This window comes from Pteronotus mesoamericanus, unplaced genomic scaffold (assembly GCF_021234165.1).
Source record: "Pteronotus mesoamericanus isolate MK-2021 breed Mesoamerican mustached bat unplaced genomic scaffold, CSHL_Meso_final contig_214, whole genome shotgun sequence".
NCBI classification, from domain to species: Eukaryota; Metazoa; Chordata; class Mammalia; order Chiroptera; family Mormoopidae; genus Pteronotus; species Pteronotus mesoamericanus.
The window spans coordinates 1,008,594-1,028,649 of NW_026555089.1; the positions used below are offsets into that span (position 1 = coordinate 1,008,594).

Consider the following 20,056-nt stretch of genomic DNA (forward strand, 5'->3'; position numbering starts at 1 on the left):
GGCAGGGTCACGGATTCTGGGCCGGCGCCCCCAGCCCCTCGGACGGCGGCCTGCGGGCTGCAGCAGCAGATGGGGTCGTCCGGGGGCACCGGCACCCGCTCCTCGGGGCCGAGCGGGCGAGGCAGGGGGCTGGGGGCGCCTCCCGGCCCCGGCCCCGGCCCCGGCCCCAGCCCCGGCCCCGGCCCCAGCCCCGGCCCCGGCCCAGCCCTGGCCCCGGCCCCGGCCCCGGCCCCAGCCCCCTGCCCCCGGCCCCCGGCCCCGGCCCCTGCCCCCGGCCCCGGCCCCAGCCCCTGCCCCCGGCCCCGGCCCCGGCCGTGGGCGTGATGGCCCAGAGGCTCCCGGGAGGAGGAGGACAGCCGGGGACGCTGTGAGGGGCCGGCTGTGTTTGTGGGGCCGCGGGGGAGCTGCCCGGCACCCTGGCGCCCCCCCATCCCCCGCTGCGTCCCCCCACCGTGGGGGCCCCGCGGACGCGCAGATCTGCATTCTAGATCACCCTCGTCCGGGGCAAGTTCTGAGCAGGGCGGCTATAAAACAGCCCATTCCTGAGCTGCTTGTGTCTGTGAATTCAGGAAAAACAAACAGCGCTGCGGGGATGGGCCGTTTCCCCAAAGAGCTGAAAGGACGTCGTTAACTTGACAAAGAGGGTCTGTGGCAGGGTCCGAGGGGCCCTGGCTGTCCCCAGCTCTGGGCGTGTGCTCTCCGTGGAGGGGGGACACCGGGCCCCGGGCTGACCAGCCGGCTGGGCGTCCCTGCACCTCCCGGACGGCGAGGCCCGGCCCGGGTGGGACCGGCCGAGGGACCGGCCGGGGTGCCTGTGCGCTGAGGGAGCCGGGCTCAGGCGCCCCGCCCGCTGCTGCCCGCGGGCTCTGCCCCCCGAGCCTTCTGGCCAGGCCCGCCCTCCCCCACCTGCACGCGTTTCCTTCCTTGTGGATTTTTGGCGTTCGTTTCAATCATTTCAAAGATTGCATTACATGTTCTTTTCCTTGATGTTTCCTGAGTTTTCCGGCACCCCCTCCACATCGCCCCCCAGGCACGCACGCCCCTGCGTCCGCCCGGCCCTTGCTGGGCCCCCGGAGCACTCGTGTTCCCGTGCCGTTGTATCTGCTGGTGCTCAGCACGTTAGAATATAGACGCTTTTAACGTCTCCGTAGTCATTCATTTAAAAAGAATAGATATTTACTGCACGTTAATAGTATATGTTTAAATACATCAAACAAGCTCCTGGAAAAGGAGTCTGCCCCCCAGCGCGGCTGCGGTGGCATCTCTGTGCCCTGCCCGCGGCCGCCCGGATTGGCCTGGGCGCCGCATGCCCGGCCCTCTGAGAGGCAGCTGCGGCCCAGACGTCACACATGGGGTGCAGGCCCTCCAGCGGGGAACGCCCTGGTGACAAGGGGGCTCTGGGCTTCCCCCAGGGTCCCGTTATCTGCCAGCCGGTCGTCAGCCTTGCTGCACCCCAGGGTGGCCTGGCGGCCACCTGCAGGTACCGAACCGAGCTCCAGGGTGCAGGGCGTGCGTTTTGGGGGATGGGTGTGAGATGTCGGGCCTGCATGAGCCCGAGAGTGTCAGGCTCGACCTGGCACCAGCCCCTTCCCGTGGCCGTGCCGTGCCGTGCCGCATGCGTGTGCTGTGTGGCTGCCTCGTGTGCCTCTGCACACGCGTGTGGTGCCTCCGGTGTATAAGGCAGGATTGCGAGGTGCGCCCACGGGGGGGTCCGGGCAGGGGTGGCTCGGTGCATGTGCGGGACGCACGCTGGGTCTCCGTGTCCCCGTGTCCTTCCCGCAGCCCGGCTCCCTTCCCGGCCCCCGTTTCCCGCGGGCCTCTCGCCTCGCTCTGAGGGCTCTGCGCTGTCACATGTGCCATGTGGGGGCCTGTGGGGGCCTCACCCTCAGGGGGACGGAGGCCGCCCGGTGGGCCCCCCAGGCCCAGCCTCTGCCCCGGCCCCTGCCCCGTCCCCACCCCCCACAGCAGCTCACAGGCTGGAGAGCACAGGGAAGCCGCTCTCACTGGCCTGGTGTGCACAGGGGTGAGGGCGGGCTGCCCGGGACAGGGCGGGCAGGTCCAGCCAGGATAGTCCCTCTCACGATGCCCAGGGGACAGCTGGGAGGCGGGGCACCCTCAGTCCCCTTTCTAGGCTCAGAGCCGGCTCCCGGAAAACCCAGGCTCCGGGCACAGACAGCTGGGGGCCAGGGAGGCAGCGACCCGGCGCTGGATGTCACCTGCAGGCTCCTGCTGGAGGCCTGGGCAGAGCAGCGCAGATGGCAGCCGGGGGCGGCGCGGGAGCGGCCCGTCCCCACCGAGACACCGCAGCCCCGGAGGCGTGGTCCCCCAGCGAGCTGGGGGATGGAGCTGCGTCTGCTCCTCTTGGAAAAGAACAAGGACGCGAGAAACATGTGGTTCCAGGGAGGCGTCAGGAAGTGGCATGTCAGCCCCGTCCGGCTCGTGTGAGGGGCCGGCCTGCCGGGGGCCGGGGCACACGATGTCGGTGGCCCGACGGCAGGCTCCTCCCACGCGGGGCAGGCGGAGGCCAGGCTCGGTCTTCCCCGGGGCGGCCCCAGTGTCCTGCAGGTGCCGAGCCCTGCACCCAGCCCGGGGACGGGCGGCCGTGACAGTGTGCAGAGTGTGCGAGAGCCCGGCCGCCCGCCGCGTCACCCCCGGGCCCCGGTGGCCGCCGCCCTGTGGCCAGACGTAGGGGGGCCGGGCGGGGCAGAGGCCCACGCCGACCGCCACCCCTCCCCTCACAGGTCACAGTCACCACCATCGGCTACGGGGACAAGGTGCCCCAGACGTGGGTCGGGAAGACCATCGCCTCCTGCTTCTCCGTCTTCGCCATCTCCTTCTTCGCGCTGCCGGCGGTAGGTGCTCCGTGCGGGGCGTCGGCCGCTCCCCAGAGGCCTCCAGGTCACGGGGTGCGTGCACTCACGTGTGGGATGTACACACGTGCCGTCCATGTTTGCTGGTGGATGGAGAATGTGTAATTGCCCCTCTTGGTGCATGCGTGTGTGGTGCCTGCACTCTGTGGGCTGTGAGTGCAGCGTGACACGTGCACGCATGCACACGTCTGTGGACGGGGAAAGGGCTCCCTATTGGATGTGCTGGTCCCTCCCATCCCACGTGCCGTCCTGGGTGCCGCAGAGTCCTCCTTGGGGGGGTGACCTCCCGCCTGGGGTGAGGGTGGCAGGGGCGCCGGCCTCGCCTGAGAGACCGGGTTCCCCGCTCCCACCCCGCAGGGCATCCTGGGCTCCGGCTTCGCGCTCAAGGTGCAGCAGAAGCAGAGGCAGAAGCACTTCAACCGGCAGATCCCGGCGGCGGCCTCGCTCATTCAGGTGACAGCGCCCCCCCGCCCGCGGCCTCGCTGTCGCGTCCGGCTGTGTCCGCGGGGTCCACCCCTCAAGCGTCCGTCCTGGGTGTCGGGAGCTGCTCCTGGCCCTGAGCTGACGGCGGCCCCTCCACACGGACCCTCCGGGCGGTGGACGGGCCGCATCCCACAGCCCCGGCGCGCTTGCCTCTCGCACCTGCTGCTCCGGGAAGTGCCGGCGAGGCCGAGCGGACAGCAGCGGGGCCGGGGAGTCCCCTGGACAGTCGCTCGCTGTGGGGGGGGAGGGGAGGACGCAGCTGCGGCCTGGCCACGCAGGACCCCCCGCGGCCAGGTCTGTGGGCTGGGCGCCCCCAGACCCAGTGTTGCAGCCCCGCAGTGGCTCCTTTTGGGGAGACCACAAGTCGAGGCTGTAAAAGTGGCCCAGCCCCGTGGGCGGACCATCTGCGGGAGGGCACCAAGCCACGCCTCTCAGATGACTGTCCTCAGGAAGGCCATGAGGCGTAGGTTCGGGCCATGGGGACACTCCCGCCACGGGAGGCCCCAAGCTGGGCTCCGCGGAGGGGAACATGGGGCGAACCACAGCAGGGAGCGCTCAGCAACCGGGTCCTGCCACGTTTGCAGCGGGACATGCGGGGGCGGCTTGGGGTGGGGGCGCGGCGGTGGAGGCAGGTTGGCGTGCACGTGACCCAGGGCCTCACAAGGGCCAGGCCCATGGCCTTCGGCGACTGCTGGTGGGCGTGAGGATTTGGGCTGCAGCTTTTGCGTGGGGCCCCGCCCGGCGGCTCGGCAGGTGACAGCCTCCCCGTCCGGTTCCAGACGGCGTGGCGGTGCTACGCGGCAGAGAACCCCGACTCATCCACCTGGAAGATCTACGTGCGGAAGACGTCCCGGGGCCACACCCTGGTCTCCCCCAGCCCCAAGCCCAAGAAGTCTGCCATGGTAACAGCCCCCTGCCCCGGACAGGGCCGCTTGTTAGCAGGCGGGCGGCTGGGAGACCGGCTCCCGGCTGGGATTTGACCCCGGGATTTCAGGCGTCGGCCACATACTGGGCACGGGGGGCTGTGCGCCCCGTGCAGGACCCGCCACCCCAGTGACCTCAGGCTCGGGGCCGGGGCGGTCCAGAGGAGGTGCCCCAGGAGCAGGACGGGCTGCCCAGGGGGGTCCTGAGAGGCCGTGGTGCCGGGCGGTCCGTGCTGGGCAGGGCGCCCGGCCGGGGGGCGAGGGCCTTGCGGGCGCAGCTGGGAGGGTCCGGGCAGCCTTGGGCCCGAGTCCGGGGGTTTGGCTGCAGCAGCGAGTGAAGGGTAGGGGGGCCCCGCGCTGGCTCCCACACTGGCTCCCACGCTGGCCCCCGCCCTCCCTGAGAGACCTGCCTGCGTGCCGCTTTCCTGTCTGCCCGCCCCAGCCATGACCCCCACGGGACCCCGGGCACACCGGCGGCACCGCAGCCCAGCCTCTCGGCAGGAGGCGGGGGGCAGCAGGGCTCCGAGGTGTCCTGGGGGGGTGGAGGCCCAGGCCCAGGATACATGCCACCTGCCATGCATTGCCTTTTTTTTTTTTTTAAGGTAAAGAAGAAAAAGTTCAAACCGGACAAGGACAACGGGATGAGTCCAGGAGAGAAGACACTCACGGTGCCTTACATCACGTGCGACCCCGTCTCGGAGGAGCGGAAGCTGGACCACTTCTCCGTGGACAGCTACGACAGCACCGGTGAGGACCCTCCGCGGGCGTGCGGGCTGCGGGGGACCGGCGCTCAGCTCTGACCCCGGGGCGTCCGCGCCTCCCCCAGACTCCCGCTCTCACCGGGCAGGCGTCGGGGGTCCCACAGCCTGGGGTGGGCTCCCCCTGGCCTGGCGTCTGCCCCTCAGAGTCCTGCCCCTCCTCAAAGGCATGTCCTCCCCGTCCCCCGGCCCCGGGAGGCCCGGCCCCACCTGGAGGGACCCCCGTCCTGTTCTGCCCTGGGCCGCTGGGTTCCAGGCCCTGCCTCGGTCAAGCTGGGCAGCTGGTGCCCCAGGCCCGGCCCAGAGGAGGCGGCCCCAGTTCCGAGTGGAGTGGGCAGCATGTGCCCCCCTGGCATTTCCGTGCCCCCTGCGCCCCTTGTGGGCTTCTCCCGGAGCCCACCAGCATGCCCTGGCTGTGAGCAGCAGGGGCGAGGACAGAGGCTCTGTCCCGGCTGCGGCAGAGCCTGACAAGCTCCGTCCTCTGCCCTCCTGGGCGGCTGGTGCCTGGTCCACCAGGCAGCTGACCCTTGACGTGTCCCCTGCTCTGGGGACTGCGTGCCCTGGCGGGAGGGCGGGACGTGCCCTGGGAAGGGGCCCTAGTGCTGCGGGGGCTGCCGTGGGCTTCCTCCCGGGCGCCGCAGGGGCCGGGCTGCCGTGGCTTTGTCACATGCTGTCCGGATGGGGCTCTGGCCCGTCCCCGCTGCCGGCGAGCCCTGGGACGTGCTCCCCGCCTGCCGCTGCGGTGGGCACAAAGGACGATCGTGCCAGCACAGGCCCGGTGCCCCCGCAGCTCGGGATTCGGGGGCAGGACCACTGTTGCGATGCAGATGGGGGCTTTCTGCGGATGCCGATGTGCAGGTCGGCATGGGGCGGGGCCTCCCTGGCGCTGGCTGACCGCGCAGCGGCCTCGCGGCGTCCTCTCAGCCCACCGGGTGCTCCTGGCCGCAGCGCCACCTGCGGATGCCAGCGAGATGCGAGGGCCGGAGGGTCCCGCGCCTGGCGTTGAGGTCGGGGGACGCCAGCTCGGAGTGGGTTTTCCTTCCTGCCAGCTTGGTAGGTCCGCCCAGCGCAGAGCCACTGAGTTTCTGGAGCCGGAGCGGTCGGCGAGGCTGTGGGGGACCCAGGTCGGTCTGGCCCGAGGTCCCTGGGGCATGCAGGGCCTGGTGTGAGGAGACGGGGCGCGGCCCGGGCCCGTGGCGTCGCTGGGAAAGGCCCCAGCGGCCCCAGCTCCCCACGGGGGTCGCCCACAGCTTCGCGGGGTTCGACCACCAGGCCAGGCCTCGGGCTGAGCCTCGCGGCGCACTTCCGGGTGCGCAAACGGGGAGTGAGGACGGAGCCAGCGCGGTCGCAGCCCGGGGCGCCTGCCTGCAGCGCCCGCCCGCCTACCCACCCACCGCTCCCCGCCTGGTGCTTTCTCTCCCTGCCTCGGCCTTGCAGTGTGTCCGCACCTCTGTCCTCTGACCCTTAGGCCTACAGTCCCTCATGTGCGTGGGTTCCAGGGCCTCATCTAAGGCCCTGGCCCTGCCAGGTGGACCCCCGTTTTGGGGCAGATGCCGCGCCCAGCAGCGGGCGGCCTCCCGCAGGTTCCATCCCTCACTTGTTCACACCGTCCTGGCTCAGCAGGGACTGTCCCGGGCCTGCCGTGTGCGGGGCCAGGCGAGGCCCTGGCGGTGGCGGGGACCCCGACAGGCCGCGAGGAAAGGGGGCACGGCAGCAACGGGGCGGGGCACGTGGGCCTCTGAGGGAGGGGCTTCTGGGGGGGCGGTGAGGTCATAGCTGACCTGTGGGGTGGGGCGGGGCGGGGCGGGGGGGGGTGAGCGGCACCAGGGGACACCAGGGGACACCAGGGGACACAGTGCCTGGGTGCGTCTCCACGTGTGCTCCAGGCGACCTTGCATGGAGGCCCCGGGGGCTCCCCACGCGCTGGGGCTGCTGCGGTCACTGTGGCTCCTGCCTGGAGGCCTCGGGTGCGGGGCGGCCGGAGCGGGAGGCCCGCAGAGCAGGGGTGGCGTGGGTCCGCCTGGGGCTCTCCCTGGCTCCCCGGGGCGGGGAGGGGCACGGGCAGGCGGGACTGTGTCTTTGACTTTGCCGTTTCCCTGCGGTGACCCAAGCGGGCGGAGCGTCCTCGCGTTTCTCGCCTGCCGTCGGTCGTCCTTCCCAGCCTGGGGCTTGGGTCTTTCGTGGGGTGTGGAGAACATGCCACCACCCTAGGCGCCCACTCCTGCGAGAAATTTCCGGGAGTTTCTGCGCTCTGGCGCTGTGCTCTGCCCGTGTCCCTGTGCTGTGCCCCCGGTCACCGTGCCCTGGTCACTCACGTCCGTGTCGAAGCAGCTGGTGGCCGCGCCGTTGGCATGGTCATGTGTTACCACGTGTGTTTTCGTGTCTGCGCTCTGTGGAGGGCGGTCCCTCGGCCTGAACTCGGCGTCTCGCGTCTTCCTCAGATCTTACAGCTTTTAACTCTCAGGGCCTCTGAACGTGCCAGTGCCGTCGACGCCAACCCATCAACCTCACCTGTGGTCCCCGGCAAGTCCGCCCCGGCCCCTGTGGCGCCTCCCGCCTCTGCCCGCGGCACCTCCTTCCCCTGCGGCTTTGCGAGCGCAGGCCGCGGGGGGCGCTGACCCACGGGTTCCCGTGTGCCCGGGTTGAGGCTTTCATTGGTGGGGTTCCGGGTGCTCAGACTGAGGAGAGGTTGTCCCTTTGCTTGCCCCCCCGGGGTGGCCCGGTGAACGGACCCGGGGCGCGCGGGGCGTGGGATCCCGGGAAAGCCGTGTAAGCAGCGCGGCCCGGGCCACGCCCGTCAAGAGGAGGCTGTTGCTCAGACTCCAGGGAGACAGGCGGAGAGGAGAGAGCAGCCACGGTCACCCCGCCTGTTGGATTTGCGTCGCCCTTCTGCGGCTGGGCCCGCTGCCGGGGCCCAGGTGCGCTGGGCGTCCAGGTTTCCAGGCCCTGCCTCGCCCCCCGGGGGCGTTGGGTCCGCACGGCAGCCCCTCCCGGTGGAACTGGCGTGCCATCCGCTGCATTCGCGGCCCCGGGAGCCCCGCGGCGTCTGCAGCCGGACGGGGCTGTGTCCCCACAGCCCCTGAGGGGACCTGCGGAGAGAGGCTCCCCGTGGCAGCCTGTCGCAGCTGCCCCAGTGAGGGAGGCCACGGGCTGCCCCCCGGCACAGGGCGGGGTGGGAACGCTTCACGTTAGCACTTTCCCGGAAAGTCCCCGAGTGACCTGGAGAATTTACTTTTGACACAGACTCAGAGGCCACCTCGGGGGACTCTGCGTCCCAGGGCCCGCAGGGCGTCCCAGGGCTGTGTCTGTAACAAGGCCCCCGGGCGAGGGCCAGCGCCAGGCTGCCGGGAAACCAGGGCGGAGCTGCCGTGGCTCCTGGGTCGAAGGTCCTCATTCAGGGCGAGCTCAGGGTCCCTGGCGCCCTCCTGGTGTCTGCAGCCTGCTCCAGGGTCGGGAGGGGAGAGACTTTTGATTATAACCCTGGGGACCACCCTGGTTGCCACATGCCGGCCAGCCCAGCCCCAGGGTCCTGTGGCTCCTCACACGGGTGTGGGGGGCCGGGGTGAGGGGACAGAGGATGCACACAGAGCTCCTGGGTCGGAACCGCCTTCTCAGGAGCATGCGGAGCGCTGGCCGCGTCCGCCCGTGCTCGGTCCCACGAAGCAAACCTTGGCGGGTTTAAAATGACCCGGGAGACACAAAGCCTGTCCTCCCACCGCAGTGGAATTAAATTAAAAATCAATAATAGCAGGATCTCTGGAAAATCCTCAGAGATAGAAACTGAGTGACGTGTTTCAAACCGGCGCAGGGCAGAGGAGAGCTGAGCAGGGAGACTGGGGCCTGTGTCCGGCCGCAGCGGGGAGGACCCAGCGGGTCCGAACGTGTGGCTTCTGCTAAGGCAGCGCTGGGACGTGCAGGCGCGGCCGTATGGGGAGGGTGGCCTGGCTTTGGCCTGGAAAGACCGGGAAAAGAACAGCAAGGGGAACCCGGAAGAAGTCGGAGCCGGGGCCCTCGTAAAGGTGGGAGGGGAAACAAGCGACGTGCAAAATAGGAAAGGAACCGAAAAGAAATGAAGACCAAAACGGCCTTTTTTAGCAGATGAATAAAACTCTGCTCGGACACATCAGGAGGAAAAGAGAGAAGGCGTAAACTGTTAGAGTCGGACGTGAGAGAGAATGAAGAAGCTGGACTGCGGCAAAAGAGAGAAGCAGAGCAGGACGAGAGCCGGGGGGGCGGGGGCCGAGCGGGAGGAGAAGGGACTCGGGGCAGGGACGGCCGCGCGGGGGCGGGGTGGGGAATGAGGGGGTAGTGGGAAAACAAAGTAAGACGTCCTTCAGGTCGCTAAAATATAAAACATGTACTAAAAAAGAAATGAGAGCGATGGCAGTACATTTTCTGCAGATATTAAGAGTCCTACAGGAACATCCTATACAGTTGCTTAAATTCAGCAACTGCAATGAAGTGGGCAAATTTATTGAAAGGCGTAAACTACTAAAGAAATAGAGAACTTGAATAGTTTTATATCCATTAATAAAATCAAAGGTGTATGTAAAAGCTTTCCCCCGGAGTCTATTCCAAGACCATGTTCACTAGTGAATCCTGACAAACATTTAAGAAAACATTGAGCTCAATTCTGGACAACATATTCTAAAAAATTGGAAAGTATTGGGAATACTTCCACATTCATCATAAAGCCCTGATATGAAAACCAGCCAAAGGCATTACAAGAAGAGAAGCCTAGAGCTAATTATCCCTGGTGAACATTAAGGGGAAAGTGGGGGGAAACCTAGGCAAAGTATTAGCCTATCAAACCATATATTAAAAGGATAGTACATTAGGACCAGCTGGGGTTTGGGAACGCAAAATTACTTTGCCATGTTAAAAATCAGTCCATTGGGCATATTAACAAATGAAAAAAGAAACACCCTGATCACCTCAGTGGATGCAGAAACAATTTGACAAAATCCATTGGCCCCTCCTCATGCACGCTCTCGGCAAAAAGAAAACGGAGACAGCTCACCCCATAGAGGTCGCCAACAAACACCTGCCACCAACCAGCCTGAAGAAGGACGGCTTTCTCCTGAAGATCAGGAATGTGCCCTTTGTCTTCAACAGGAAACTGGAGATTCCAGCACGTGGCATAAGGCAAGAAAGAGGAATTCAGGCACCCAGGTTGGAAAAAGAAGTCAAGCTCTTTACTCGCAAGTAACACGGTTGTCAATGGAGGAAACCTGGCACGTGCACAAGACGGCTCCCGGAGCCGGCGCGTGGGCTCAGTGAGGCGGCAGGTAGCAGACCGCTACGCAAACACCGTGTCTGCGTCTGCACGCTGGCAGCAACTCTGAAACTGTAAAAATGCCACATGCAGTGGCATAAAAGCATGAAAGACTTGGAGGCAAACCTGGAACAAATGCGAGAGCTGTCTGCTCAGAACAGCGACGAAGCGTTGCTGGGAGGGGTGAGGGGGCACCTATGGGGGTGGAGAGGTAGGGGTGCCGCGTTCGTGAGTCTCGCAAGTCGCCGAGGAGCCCTGCCTTCGGGGCGCCATCGGTCAAAACCGCAGCAGGCATTCTGTGGAAATGAAGAAGCTGATTCTGAAATGTGTACGCAAATGCAAAGGACCAAGATAAAACACTAAGTCAGCTTTGAGAACGAGCAAGTCGGAGCACTAGCGCTAGCCGTGTGCTGTTAGCGTGATGTGGGGGTTGCAGCCGGCGTGCCACAGGGGTCTCCCGGGTTTTGTTTTTTATTGAGAGGCGAAGGGAGGGAGAAAGGGAGAGAAACATCCGTGTGAGAGAGAAACATCAACCGGCTGCCTCTCACATGCCCCCCGACCGGGGATTGAACGTGCAACCCAGGCGTGTGCCCTGACCGGGGACCAAACCGGCGATCTTTTGCTTTATAGGACAACACCCAACCCGCCGAGCCACACTGGTCAGGGCAAGAATTTTCCAAACATGCAACGCCTTACCACTTAGTCAGGGGCACCGACTCCTTTTCCCTTAGGTTGTCAAATAAAAGAAATGCCAACAGCCAACACAATAGCCATCTGGCGAGAATGCCCTGTTGTCTTGAACCATAAACGTATAGGTCACGGAGAGTTGCATTGGATGGGTCACACTGCATGATGAGGTGTCTGATGGATTAACTCTCGGTACCAGAAATCCTTATACACAAGGACACGCACCTGATTTTTTTAAAAATTACCCCTTTTGGAGCAAATGGGGTAATTGCAATTTTTTTTTTTTTGTAAATCAATCAAAATTATACTCCCCCTTTTTTTTTTTTTTTGCCAGATTAGCAAAAAAATATATTTGGGGGGGTGTTGCAGAATTTTACGATAGTAGAGTTTGTGTGCCCTGAGATGGCGTGGGTTAGTAGTGACTGGCAAGTAAGCAGGTAGGCCATCGGAACGGAGGAGAGCCCGGCGGACGCGGACATCTTGGACAACTGGCTTCCGGCTGAGGAGCAAAAGCAACACAGCGGGGAACGGACTGTCTTCCCAACAAATCGTGTTGGAGCAGCTAGACGTCCCTGTGCCAAATACAAACGTCTCGCATCATACTCACAAATGAACTCAAATTTACCATAGGCCTAAATCTAACCCTAACACTGACAAAAGCGAGCGCAGGAGAGCACTTCTGTGACTGAGTTGAGGCTTGGACGGGAGGCCAGGGGCGCGAGCCGTAAGAACAGATCGGTCTGGCGTAATGAAAGGAAAACCCTTCTCTTTCAAAGACCCCGCAAAGGGAGTGAAAAGACGTCAAGTTATGCACCCGATAGAAGACCGGCATCCAGAGCAGATGAGGGACACTTTCTACTGAAAAAGACGACACAGAAAAACGGGCAAAAGGTGTGAACAGATAGTTCATCAAAGAAAAAGAGATGGTCCACGTCGTCAGCTACCAGGGAAGGCGGATTAAATCCACGAGGAGCTCCTGCGACATTTATTACATGGGCGGCTGCTTCGGGAAGGGTCGGCAGCTCCGCACCGCGTGCACGGCACAGCCGCGTGCGGCGCCCGGCCAGCCCTGGCTGTGTCTGGGAGAAGAGAGGGCGCACGCGCGCGTCCTCACCGGCCGCGGGGCGGCGGCGGCGGGGGGGCGGGCAGTCCTCGCAGGTTTGTGAAACCTGGAAACAGCCCCGATGCCCATCAGCTTTCGGATAGTCTTTTTAAAGTTCTGGTGCATCCACATCAGAGGACGTAACACCAAAATAAAAAGGGATGTACTATTTATGTGCCTCATAGCCGGGATGCATCTCAAAATAATTATGATGAGTGAGAGAAACCAGACCAGAAAAGAGCACATCCCGTCTTATTTCTACAAAACTCCAAAAGCGCAGACTAGCCTGGAGTGGCAGGGAGGCCCGGGCGCCCCGAGGCGAGGCGGGCCTTCGGGACGGCTGTGTGAGGGGCTGTACAGCCTTGGGGGCGCCGGGTGCCCGTCCTCTTGATTCTGTCAAAAGCTACCAAATGGTACCCACTCGGCGTGTGCCCTTTGCCCTGTGTCAGTTCTGCCTCCGTGAAAAAAAACATAGATAAGGTAAAAATATCTTGCAAAGCAAAAACAACAAACAAAAAACGATTTGGGGACCGCAGCTGCCATTCGTATCAAACACACAGGGCTGATTTTTACCGAAATGTTTAAGAAGCTCTTGTAAATCATGACGAAGGACGGATTAAAGACGTACAAACAGTTCTCAGAAAAGGAAATACCGATGAGTCTTCAGGATGAAAAGATGCTGATAAGCTCGGGGGTGATAACAGAAATACAAATTAAAGCCGTGGAATTTTCTCCTCCTCTAATCCCCGAGTATCAAAGAGCCCGGTAACCCCGCGGTGGGCAGCGCTCAGACACTCCCGGGGAAGGTCTGCGGACCCGGCCTCCGTGCGGGAGACGCGACGGCCGCAGCGCAGGTCAGAGGCAACCCGCCGGCCGCCCTGCCAGGCGTGTGCTCCACACGGACAGCGCCCGCCTGCTAAGTGGCCCGTTACCAGGAGACCGATTTGTGCGATGGTTCAATAGCACGAAAACAGCCAGCCAGCCCCGTCCCCGTCGGCGGAGGTCTGGCCCAGGAAAGCTTCCTGTATGTCTGGTCAGCAGCCATTAACGCTGAAGCTGCCCTCTCAGGCCTGATGAAAGGGCTCAGCGCTATCTGATCCCAGAAATAACAGCACCCGGGGTCCCGCCGAGCAGGGGTCTGCGGCCGGGGCGCGGCGCCCCCGTGGGGCGGGGGCCTGTGCCGAGAGCCCGGGGCTGCCCGCCCCTCCCAGGCCCAGGGGCGGAGCGGGGCTGTGGCCCCCGGGCCTGGTGCACGTTTCCAAGATCTTTCACCCTTTTGTGGTCCGCCTGATGGTAATTGTTCTAAATCAATGCACGGCGTCATTGGGGGTAATTTATATGCTGCAGTTTTAGTCCCGCGGGGGCTTCAGTGTGTTGTCAGTCAGTGGACGCGTCGTTTCCGCGGTGACTTTACGTCCTCCGGGTCTGCCGTCCCGTTTTTGCCTCGCTTGAGCTTTATAGTTTTGCTTTCTTTAAAAAAAAAAAAAACAAAACCCCCACCAAATTCATGAGAGATTTGTTTTATTATGCATTTATTATTGTGTCAGAAAAATACCTTGTTTCTTTCTTTCTTTTTTTTTTTTTTTTGCTAGTTTTCTATTTCACCAACTTGGGCTTCTCTAGCTATCAGTTTCTTCTCCCTGGTTCACTTTATACTTTTTTTTAAAGCTCAGCTCAGAGGAATAGGGAGTCCGTTTTTTTTAAAGCCTTCCGTCTGAAAGGCACCTACAGGTTATAAATTTCCCTCTGGCTGCAGCGTTAGCTGTGGCGAATGGGGCGCGCCATGAAATACGGGCCTCTTCATGGCTGCCTGGACAGCTTTTATTTTGTGCTCTCATTTCCTCTTTCATCTAGAGTTCTTTTAAGAGATGTTTTCTTAACAGTTAAGCAGTACATTTTTTATCACTGTTATTTATTTCTAATTTAACAGGCTTCCAGGGAGAGAATGTGGTCTGTCACATCTCTTTTTCCAGTGAAGATTTTCTGGGCGTCCAAGCACAGAAATAAAGCCCTTGCCTTTGCAAACGTGCACGGACCCAAGCTGAGAAGCTGCGTGTGCGTTCTGCGTGTAGACCACACATCTTAGGTGCCTACCCAGGGAGCCTGTCTGCTGGGACGGCGCGCACACCCATGCGTGTGTGCTCACATGCGTGCACGCACGTTTTTTGCCTTGCTCAGCTCTGCCCTGACCTCCCTTATTTCTCTTACTCTTTATCTGATAGAGCTGCTGTCAAACTGTGAACCCAGAAAGTTCAGTCCTGCCTTTACGACTCTTTCCTTAAGAGCCCAGTGGCAGGCCGCACAGCGGCGTGGAGCCCTGCCTGATGGCCCGTTGCCCCCAGAGGCGGACCCCCTTCCGGGGCCAGAAGCGGCGGGCTGTGCCTTTTCTCCCGGGAGGCTCCGACAAACCCGCCTTCTCCGTGCCTCAGTTTCTGTATCGGTGGCACAGGGACTCTAACAGGACCCCTGCCAGCCTTGTCCCATTGACCGAGTTGGAACACGCGCACAGCCACCGGGAGTCTGCACGGAGCCTGCTGCTGGGTGTCCCTGTCCTGCGCCCCTCCCCTGCCCCGCCGCCCCGGCTCCACCTGCCTCCCATGCCACACGGCTTGGGGCTGGTCTTTTTTGAAAGCTTTCTAAAAATCACGTTCCTTACAGTATTCACAGGCCTGACTCTGCAGACGTGTGGAGCGCATCTGTGTTGTGCGGCCCTTGGCTTGCTTGCCCCCCTCGGCCTGTGGCCTGTGTGAACCGTCTCACGGGGCGAGTCGCTGGGCTGAGGTGCAGGGTGGGCTCGGCACTGGCTTCCCAGCGGCCGGCGCCACACGAGGCCCCCAGGGATGCCGGCACAGCCCGCCCTGGAGACATGAGCCTCCCTCGGCCCCGCAGCGTCCACGGCGCCCTCCGCACTGAAGCCCCTTCGCTTCTGGCTCCGGATGGTTTTCTAAACCTCTCTCTCGGACCCCACACCCTGCGGTACAAGGACTCCGTTTCTACGGGGTCGTTTCCCAGGTGCATTAGTTTGCGGGGACCGTCACACCCCAACGCTCGGCTGGGGGGCTCACACAACGGAAGTTCACTTCCCCGTCCCGGAGGCTGGCATCCGAGACCCAGGCCTCATGGGGCTGGCTCCTCCCGAGGCCTCTCTCCCAGGCGTGCAGGCAGCTGTCCCCTCTGTGTCCCCGCACACGAGGTCCCCTCCCGTGTGTCTGTGTCCTGATCGTGTCATCTTACAAGGACCAGCCACGCAGGGCGAGGGCCCACCCCAGTGACCCCGAACCACCCCAATCTCCCGTCACAGCCACGTTGCCCGGTGCTTCCGCGTGAACTTGGAGACACAGTGCAGCCTGGGACGCGGAAACCGGCGCAGCATTCGCGTCCCTGAGTGTCACCAGGTTGCTGCCAGGCCTCCGCGCCCCACGGCGGGGGCTCCCCCCCGCGGCACCGCGCTGGCAGGGCCGGCCTCCGTCCGCCCGCCGTGGGGCGGGGCCTCTGCTCCAGCTCGGCCGAGGCTGGGGCCACCGCCCCGGTTGCTGGTGGGGCTGCCGGGACCTGGTGGGGTGTTTAATCCGGGGCCCGGCAGCCCCTCCCCTGGGTCATGACAACGGCAGCGTCTCCAGATACTGCTAAATGTTCCCTGGGTGAGGGGTGCAGGGGCAAAATCGCCCCCAGCAGAGAACCCCTGGGCTGAATTCATACCTGAGGGTTTGGGAGGGTTTTAAGTAACTGTTCAAAAGTCGTTTTGAACTGCAGAAGAATTTTAGGAAGGAGGTAGTACACCCCCTCCGCCATTTACTAAGATTTGGTTCGCTGATTGTTAGCGTTTCAAATTTGTGTAATCGTCCGTCTCCCTTTGTGTTTGTATATTCACCCACAGCTTTTTTCTTAACCACGTGAGAGCAGGTTGCATTTTGCTTTGCCCCTCGACATTCTGCTGTGTTTTCTGAAAAACAGAGAGCGCATGGCTCTCGGCCTCTGCACCCAGCGCTCGCTGGCCCCTGGCCCCGTCTCCGCAGCGCGCGCTCCCTCCCGCGGACGGGGCCCAGGCTGGGCCCAGGCCGCTGCTCACGCTGCCGCGGCTCCTTTTCCTCCATGCATCCAGGGTGTGCCTGACCTCTGTCTGTTTTGGCCGCCATTTTTGAAGGCTCCCGTCCCCCCCGACCCGTCGCGGTGGTGAGCCCGCGTCTCCCTGGGGTCACATCCCGGCCGCGCCACCGCCTGACGCGCTGTTTTCATCGGGGTGTTGCGTCTGAGCCACACGGTGCCATCTGCCGTCACCGCGGGCACTTCCGGAACCGCCAGCGCCAGGCGCCCTGCCGGACAGAGCCTCTGTTTTGCCTGGAAACCAGTAAACAGCCTGTAGCAGATACCCTTTCCTTATCAAAAACCGTCCCCCAGATTAAAGGCTCTGCAACCAGGCCTCCCTGTGCTCCTCGCGAAAGGCCGTGTTCCTGCCTCCGGGCCCTTCCACACGCTGGCCGCCCGCGCGCCGCGCTCCCAGAGCCACCCTCCCCCCCGGGCGCACCGGTTTCTGTGCGCACGTTGTGTGGGCTTCCAGGACAATTCTTTCCGGTCCGTAACATTTTGACCCTGGCACTGCCCCGCATTGGGCCAGCGGGAGCCCCGTTCGAGCGGGCTGGGTCCTGCATCCGCGCGACGTGCCTGTGTTTTCCCTAGAACATCCTTGCGCTCTGGTGTGACAGGGTCCACACTCGTGCCCGCTTCGCCCCGGCCCTGGCGCCGGGCAGCCTTCCAGGGACGCTGCTTCCCTTCCCGGGGGACAAAACGGTCAGACACCGGCGTCCGGGGCACTGAGTGTGCTCCCCGCTGCTGGGGCCTCGTGTTCGGGGCCCTTTCACGACACGGAGCTGAGGACAGTTATGCCCACGTGAGCACACGTAGGCCCTGTGTCCGTGCGTCCCCACGTGCACACAGACCGCAGGGACCTGCGTCTACCCCCGCGCCTCACCGTGCGCTCAGCCCCAGAGGGGCTCTTCCTGCGCTGCCAGCGCTTTGGCCAAAGCGCGGCCCCGGGCTCCCAGCCACACCCCCACGCCCCCCACAGCCGGGGCCCCTCCGCAGCTGCTCTGTCCTCGCCGCTGTGACCCCGAGCCTGCAGGACCCCGTCCCCAGGGGGCGCGCCGCCCGCCGCCCGCCAGGTCCAAGGGGGCCCCGTCCTGTCCTCGCCATCTCAGGCCCTGTCCCCGGAGACCCTCTCTTCTTGGCGTAGTTTTATTCATTTCAGAAGGAATTGGGTACATTTCATTTCTTAGCTCATTCTATCAAATGCCGCTTGGGAGAGGTATAATTAATTAATGGGCCTGCTGCGCGTTCGCCGGCTTCCAGTGATTTTAGGCATCTACTGACCTGTGCCCTCGTTTCCGCAGCCTGGCTTCAGGGTCTCCCCTGCCCCATCGTGGGGTCCTCGTTCCCGCTCAGCCCCAGAAACAACCCGGCCCCCGCCCCCTCCCCGCGGCGGTCCCCACAGCTCCGCCCACGCTGGGCCGGTCCCATCCGTGGAGCCCCCTGCAGTGCGATCCCGCTTCCCTGGCTTCCTTTGGCTGGTTTTTGAGGTTTAGCCACATCACAGCACGTGAAAGTGCCGCTGAAGACCGTTCCGCTGTGTGGATGGGACACCTCGTCCCGCCGCCGGCTGGTGGGTGTTGGCGCGGCCGTGCCTGTGGGCCGCCGCCGGGCAGCGTGCTGTGCGCCGCGCGCGCTCTTGTTTCCCACGGGAGCTCCGTGGAGCGGTCTGACCAACGGCCACGCTGTTTTCCAAAACGGACGCGCCATGTGTGCTTCCTCCGCGTCCCTCCCCTCCACGCTGGCTGCCTCCTGCGTTGGCTCTGCCACCCCAGTGGGCGGTGGGGGGGGGGGTCACCTCGTCCTGGAGTCCATTTGCACTTCCCCAATGAGAGAGAACACTGAGAACGTTCTCACGTGCCAGCTGGCCAGTTACAATCTTCTTTGATGCGCTGTCTGTTCAGATCTTTTGTCCAGTGTTAAACATCGAATGTTGCGTTTCTCGACGTTCACATGCAATCCTAAGAAATGCAGGGAGCTCCCGCGCGCCCCTTCCACGCGCCCCCTCCCCCGGGGTGACTCTGAGACAGGAGCACAGGACCCCAGCCAGGGCCTCCTCACCGCGAGGCGGTCGGGCCCAGGACACCCCGCGAGGACCCCTGCTGCTGGCCCACGTGCGCCACGTCCAGATCCGTCCTTAATCCCTTGCGAGTGTTAATCTGCTGTCCAGCACCGCGACTTTGTCATTTCTAGAATGTTCTATAAGTGCGATCACACAGCCATGTGGGGTGGGCTCTTTGGACGTAGCGCAATTCTCTTAAGATCCGTTCACACTGTCGCATGGACAGCTGCCGAGTGGGACCCGTGGTGTTGGGGCTCAAGGAGCCGCACCCGCACGGAACACCCAGGCGGCGTCCACCTAGGGGGCCGTGACACGCCCCGGTCGGCTGAGTGAGCACCCCCACAGGAGCCAGGTCCTGACTTCTAGGACATGTGACTGTGGCCGTAGGTGGCAAAGGGCACTCTGCCGATGAGCTTCAGTGAAAGGTCTTCAGGTGCAGAGGGCATCCCGGGTTATTTGGGGAGCCCAGCATCAGCAGAAATGTCTGCTAAGGAGGCTGGGGGCGGAGTGAAGAAGGACAGAAGGCGATGTGACCCTGGAAGCCGGGGCAGAAGACTCGGTGTAACGCGAAGGAGGGGTGGGAGCTGAGGGGCGCAGGTGGCTCCCGGGGGCAGGGCGGGGAAGGGCGCCTCCCGAGAGCCCCCGCGGGAAGCCGCCCTGCCGGGACGGGCAGGCCCGAGGCCCATCTTGGACTTCTGGCCTCGGCGGGAGAATACACGTGCGCCGTGGGAACTGCCACGTCTGCGGTAATTGGCAGCTGCAGCGGGCGCTGCCTCACAGATAAGGCTGGGCTGAGCGCCCCGCGTGGGCTTGGTGTGACGCCGCGTGTCCCTCGGGGGCGGGCGCCCAGGAGTGGGACGGCCGGGTCGGACAGCCGCGGCATGTCTCGCTTTGGAAGATGCTGCCGACCACTTTGCAGGTGGCGGCACCGTTCTGCGTTCCCTCCAGCAGCACAAGGAACCCTGTTTCTCTGTGTCCCGCCGGCGTCTGGGGTCGACGCTGCTGTTCCCGTCCCCTCTCGCCACACGTGTGTGGCGGGGACTCCGCCCTGCGGTTGAGTGCGCGTCTCCCCTGCAGCAGTGGGACGCTGAGCCCTGGCCTCCGTGGTGGCCCTTCGCAGGCTCCGGCCGGCAGGGGGTTTGTCCGTGTCGCTGGCCCGTTTCCCGGTGGGGCTGTTTCTCGAGTCCTGACCCTGGAGAAGCCACCGCACATCCTCAGAGCTGGCGCTGGGCCGGACCCGTGCCGTTGGAAACTGTTTGCGCCCGCTGCAGCTGCCAATCGCCGCAGACCTGGCGGTTCCCACGGCGCACGTGTAGCTCTCCCTTCCTCCTCGCCACAGGTGCCTCCGTGGAGCCAGTGTTCTTAATTCTGATGAAGTCCAGCTTATTCTTTTTATGGATTGTGCTTTCAATAGGAGGTCTGAGAACCCTTTGCCCAACCCTAGCTCCTCTGTGTCTTCTCCGATTTTTTTTTTGCTGGCGGTGGTGGTTAATGGCTGTATTGAGGTGCAACGCGTGCACCCCGCAATGCGCCCCTCGACGGGGCAATGCTGCGGTGTCCCCGGTGTTGTGCGGACGCCCCCCAACACACCGTAGAGCAGTGTCATCGCCCCCACAACCAAGCCGGCACCCGTGCCGCCACGCCACCGTCCTGTCTTCCCCCAGGCAGCCGCTGACCCCCTCGGTCTCGGTGGGCCGGCCCGTGCCTGGCATTCCACGCAGGTGGGGACCCGCAGTGCGCGGCCCTCGTGCCCGGCCCCTTCACTCCGCCTGAGGTGCTCGGGGCCACCCCACGCCGGTGCGCACGCAGGTCC

General features: G+C 63.7%; 1 protein-coding gene across 2 annotated transcripts in view; it reads left to right on the plus strand.

The window, feature by feature from the left end:
• KCNQ1 (potassium voltage-gated channel subfamily Q member 1) overlaps positions 1 to 20,056 on the plus strand; it is a 245,779-nt gene that overhangs the window by 59,968 nt on the left and 165,755 nt on the right. For both annotated transcript variants that reach the window (XM_054570737.1, XM_054570739.1), the window contains exons 7-10: positions 2,742 to 2,852; positions 3,228 to 3,323; positions 4,133 to 4,255; positions 4,879 to 5,023. In XM_054570737.1, the coding sequence (XP_054426712.1) occupies positions 2,742 to 2,852; positions 3,228 to 3,323; positions 4,133 to 4,255; positions 4,879 to 5,023 (475 nt within the window). The remainder of the gene's footprint in view (positions 1 to 2,741; positions 2,853 to 3,227; positions 3,324 to 4,132; positions 4,256 to 4,878; positions 5,024 to 20,056) is intronic.